This window comes from Arachis hypogaea, chromosome 1 (genome assembly GCF_003086295.3).
Source record: "Arachis hypogaea cultivar Tifrunner chromosome 1, arahy.Tifrunner.gnm2.J5K5, whole genome shotgun sequence".
NCBI lineage: Eukaryota > Viridiplantae > Streptophyta > Magnoliopsida > Fabales > Fabaceae > Arachis > Arachis hypogaea.
This window is the reverse complement of record NC_092036.1, coordinates 7,348,157-7,352,717: the sequence shown is the minus strand read 5'-3', so window position 1 is coordinate 7,352,717 and position 4,561 is coordinate 7,348,157. Positions and strand designations below refer to the sequence as shown.

The following is a 4,561-nucleotide window of genomic DNA, read 5'->3' as shown; positions in this document are numbered from 1 at the left end:
CGTCCAACACTCCGTACCATAAAGCATAGCCGGTCTCATAGCAGTACGATAGAATTTACCTTTAAATTTTAAAAATATCAATATATCAAAATTAAATTATTTGTTCAATGACATTGGTATTTTGTTCTTTCCATAAACTTATGACTAAGAAATTCTCTCTCAATAATTAGTACTGTCATTTTCTATATTTAAAATTTTAAATATCGTCTCTCTTTAACCCCTTTAGTACGGCTCAGCTAGACCCTATAAAAAATCTTTTTTTTTTTATTTGGTCAATGCTAATATACTATATATTTTATCGTTTGAAGTAAAACGACTTTGGCAATTGGCATATCCATTGAAATTTTAAAACATCGAAATTATATTGTTGCATATTGTTGTCATTTGCCATACAATAAATTCCAAGACAGCACCTTCAAACCAAAAAAGCATACCATTTAATTATACTATTTAAAACTATATAATAAATTAATTAATTAATTCACTACTATGCAAGAGAGTCAGTAACAGTCGTAATATATGTACGATTCTTTGCCTATATACATCATCATATATTCTAAAATACTATTCTATTATCTACTTAATTATCTAATACTACATCTTAACCTAAGATTGGGGTATAGTAGAAGTTACAACTTCTTCCCTTGGTTACATAATTAAAATGAAAATAACATAACACAAGGGCGGTATATATTTAAAAATTGGTGAAACTAAATTTATAAATTAAAATATCAAAATTGTCCATAAAAATTATGTCTCTGACAATTAAAATTGAAAACCTTTTTATTTTATTTTTAATAAAAAAATTGTCATCGACATAATTTTTTAAGGGTAATTTTGATATTTCACCCCCAATGTGTAAGTCTCTTTTTTTTACTATCTTTGTGAGTAAAATTTGCGTGTCCTAACATATAGTATGAGAGCTAAAAAAGTTCCAAAAAGACAAAAACAACTCCAAATTTTGAAAGTGTTAGCATAGCAATCCATTCCCATGCATTTGCCATGATGATTAATGTTATTACTATTATACCCTTCCTTACGATAGAGAATAGCAGCTGAGTAACCAAAAATGAAGGACCCCATTGGAATGTTGGCAACAACAACGTTGTGATTCACCGAAAAATTCTTTGTTCCAAATAACTCTGTGGTGGTGGAGACAGCAATAGAGGTGATTGCTCCGGTGCAGACGCCAATGAGTGCAGTGCTTATGTAAAGTGAGATTTCGGTGCTGTTTTGTAACAAGAAAAATGCACATGACATTGGTGACATTAGTGCTACCATGCAAGCTGGCCTTGAAATTCTGGATCTTCCCCTGAAATAGAAATAATTAATTTAGTACTATTACAAATTTACAATATTTTATTTTATTTGGCAATGTTTGGTATCTGTCTCACTAATGATGATGCACACAAATATTGGGATCTTGCAATTAATAAATTTATTTTGAAGAAGACAAGTTACATAAAAGAATTGGTTTTTCAATATTTAAAGTGGTTTTAGAAATTTGGTAATTAAAGTGGTTTTAGAAATTTGGTCTATCTAAATTTAGTAATTTACTGATATAATACAAATTGGTTTTTCAATCACTCATCAGTCATCACATGTCATCACGATATTCACGGAATAGTGATTAAAAGACCAAATTGATTTACAACATCAAATTTTGGAGGATTAAATTGAGTTAATTGGAAATTAACAGATGAAGGCTTGGTTTGGTAAAGCTTTTGCTTTTTAAAAGTAGCTTATGAAAGCTGTCTTTTAAAAGACAGCTTTTTAAAAGCTGCAGCACTTACGTTTGGTAAAATCAAATTAAAAATGGTTTTTAATAAGTACAAGCACCATAATTGTGTTTGGTAAAACAGCTTTTAAAAGTTGAAAAAATTATAATAAACATGTTTATAACAAAAAAATAATTTTTTTTTCAAATTCTTTAAAATTTTATATAATATTTTAAAATAAAATAATGTTAAAATAAAAAATTCATAATAAACATAAATATAATAAATAAATTCTTCTATTTTTTAACTTTAATATGTGATAGAGATGTATTTGTGTTGAAATTTGTGAAGATTAGGTTGAAAAATAAAAAATATATGAAGATTGTGTTAGATTTTATGAAGGTTAGGAAGAGAAGTTAGAAATATATGAAGATTTTAATGGCAATATAATAGCGGGAAATATGTGCGGGAAAATGAAAAAAATTTGGTAAGCATAAGCCAGCTTTGAAAAGCTCCCTCCTAGGTGCTTTCAAAAGCACCCCTAACTTTTAAAAGCCGCAAGCACAAACACTTGAGCTTTTTAATTTATCAAACGCAAAATGACGTGCTTGTGCTTTTTAAAAGCACAAGCACCTCCTGAAAAAACTTTACCAAACCCAGCCGAAATTGAGTCATAAAACTACATTCGAAAGATCAATTTAATTAAATTAAAATTTTAAAGATTGATTTGAGTTACTTAAAAAATTTGATAGACCAAATCAAGTAGTTACTTTTTATTATTTCTAGTGTTATCATAAGGTACCTACCAAATACAAGTTTAATTTTGAGATATGATATTTGAATATGTAACTTATTTGTCATGTATATAAACTTAATAGTAGATATTGTAAATTGTGAAATATATTATATGTATTCATTATTTTCATACATTGAGTTAATTCAGTTTTATTTATCATTTAGATGGACTATGAGACTGATATTAATTAATTATTTCCAATCATCTAATAAAAGATAGAAATGAATATCTTCAATATATATATATATATATATATACGAGAAGAGTGAACATTTCTCATAAATTTTCTACCTTATTTGTCTTCATCAATCAATGTAGATCAACCAACACATTTGTGGTCATTGTTATCTACATTAAATGAGAATGTAAATGCAGTGGTTCTAGTTGGTGATACTATTACAAAAAAAAAAAAAAAAGGTAGAAATAAAGGGGAAAAAAAAAGAAAATGTTTCTAAAATTGTAAATTTGTAATTAATTAATTATTACCTGTGGAAATAGTCCATGAGAGATGGCATGAGTCTTCCAAAGAAACCAAAGGATGAAGACAAAGACACCAAAGATGAAGTGTTAGAGCTTCCTCTTGATTCAGCAATTTGTCCCAAGTTATTAAGAAAAACCAAACCAATTGTTGCACCAAAAAAGTACACAAAGAAATATAACCAAAAGTCTATTCTTTTCACCATCAAAGTCACTCCAATTTCTTCTCTAACACACACTTCTTTTTCTTCTTCTTCATCACTCTCTTTGACCTCATCATTATTAGTATTGGTGATGTAATTCTCCTCTAGAGTGTAATGGTACACTCTAAGCTTCTCCCTATTTTCATGCCATGATTTAACTAATTGATTGATCTTGAATGAAATTGGAACCAATAGTGGCAAGAAAAGTGACACTAAGATACCAATTAAAACCCCAAGTGATGAAATTTTGCTAGACACAAATTCCAAAATACTAACCACAGCATAAATCCCAGTTGCAATTGTGATCACAAAAATCACACCAAACCCAAGATAATAATCACTTGATGAATTAGACGTGGCTTTGGTTTGTCTAAGAATAGGAGCTACAATTAACCCTATTGCCAAGGGCAAAATAGAGTTTAGCAACAAAAATGCTCTAGCCTTGTTCTTTTGTGGTGAGAAAAAAGCATCAACAACATTGGTATAAACTTTAGCACTCAAACCTTGGTAACTAGTTGTGATTCCGACGGCTACTTGACTATGAGACAAGAAATTTCTTATTGTAACAACATAACAAACTGTGTTGATCCAACAAATGCTATTGCCAGCGAGAAAAGTTAGCAAAAACACATGCCAATAAGAGAGATTTGAGATATGGTTAGTTAGGAAGAGATATTGAACACCATAACCAATGAGGCCAAGAGTTGAACCTATGATTAGAACAAGCCAAAGGGGAAGGTAGAGAGAAGCAAGGCCAGAGAACCAACCAAAGAGTTTTCCGGCATCTGAGGCAAAAGCAAGGTTGTTGAGTTGGATTTGGGAGATTGAGAGAAGCTCTTTGAGTTGGGAAGAGTATGCTGGGAAATTTGTGTTTGTTCCATTTATGGATTGGAGCCAAATTATTCCTACTAAACTTAACCATTGAAGAGCTGTTGACGATGATGATAATGAAGAAGAGGAAGTTGACGGTGATGATGAAAATGAAGAAGAAGACATACTTTATGATGAATGAAGAAATTTTGATGAGAGGAAATTGTTCTCCTTTTTTGGTTTTTTGTGCTATGCACTCCTAACAAGCTCTTATGAGGTGGTGGGAGTGTGAAGGCCTATATACACTTCTAAAGGAATTATTAATATAAGAGTAAGAATGCATGTAACCTTTTCATCTATAATGTGTAATATTTTTGGTACTAAAAATATTGACGTGACATATTTTGATATTAATATATATATATATATTTTAATTATTTTTAAAAAAATATTATAGAATCAATTATATATAAATATATATCTAAAAATTATTTATATTGAAATTTCTCAATAATTTTAATCATTTTAATTGATATCTTTTTTATATTAATATATGA

General features: G+C 29.2%; 1 protein-coding gene across 1 annotated transcript; it reads right to left on the bottom strand.

Annotated features, from left to right (window-relative positions):
* Positions 1-464: 464 nt before the first annotated feature.
* LOC112793490 (protein NUCLEAR FUSION DEFECTIVE 4-like) lies at positions 465-4,331 on the bottom strand. The gene is made up of 2 exons (XM_025836234.2): positions 3,001-4,331; positions 465-1,312 (listed from the first exon to the last, which is right to left on the bottom strand). Exons 1-2 carry the CDS (start codon positions 4,188-4,190, stop codon positions 877-879), a joined length of 1,626 nt encoding a protein of 541 aa, XP_025692019.1. The 5' UTR covers positions 4,191-4,331; the 3' UTR covers positions 465-876.
* Positions 4,332-4,561: the final 230 nt, after the last annotated feature.

Coding starts and splice junctions, on each gene's coding strand:
- LOC112793490 (XM_025836234.2), bottom strand. CDS start 4,190: ATGTCTTCTTCTTCATTTTCATCATCACCGTCAACTTCCTCTTCTTCA. Junction 1,313..3,000: donor CTCATGGACTATTTCCACAG/GTAATAATTAAT, acceptor TTTCTATTTCAG/GGGAAGATCCAGAATTTCAA.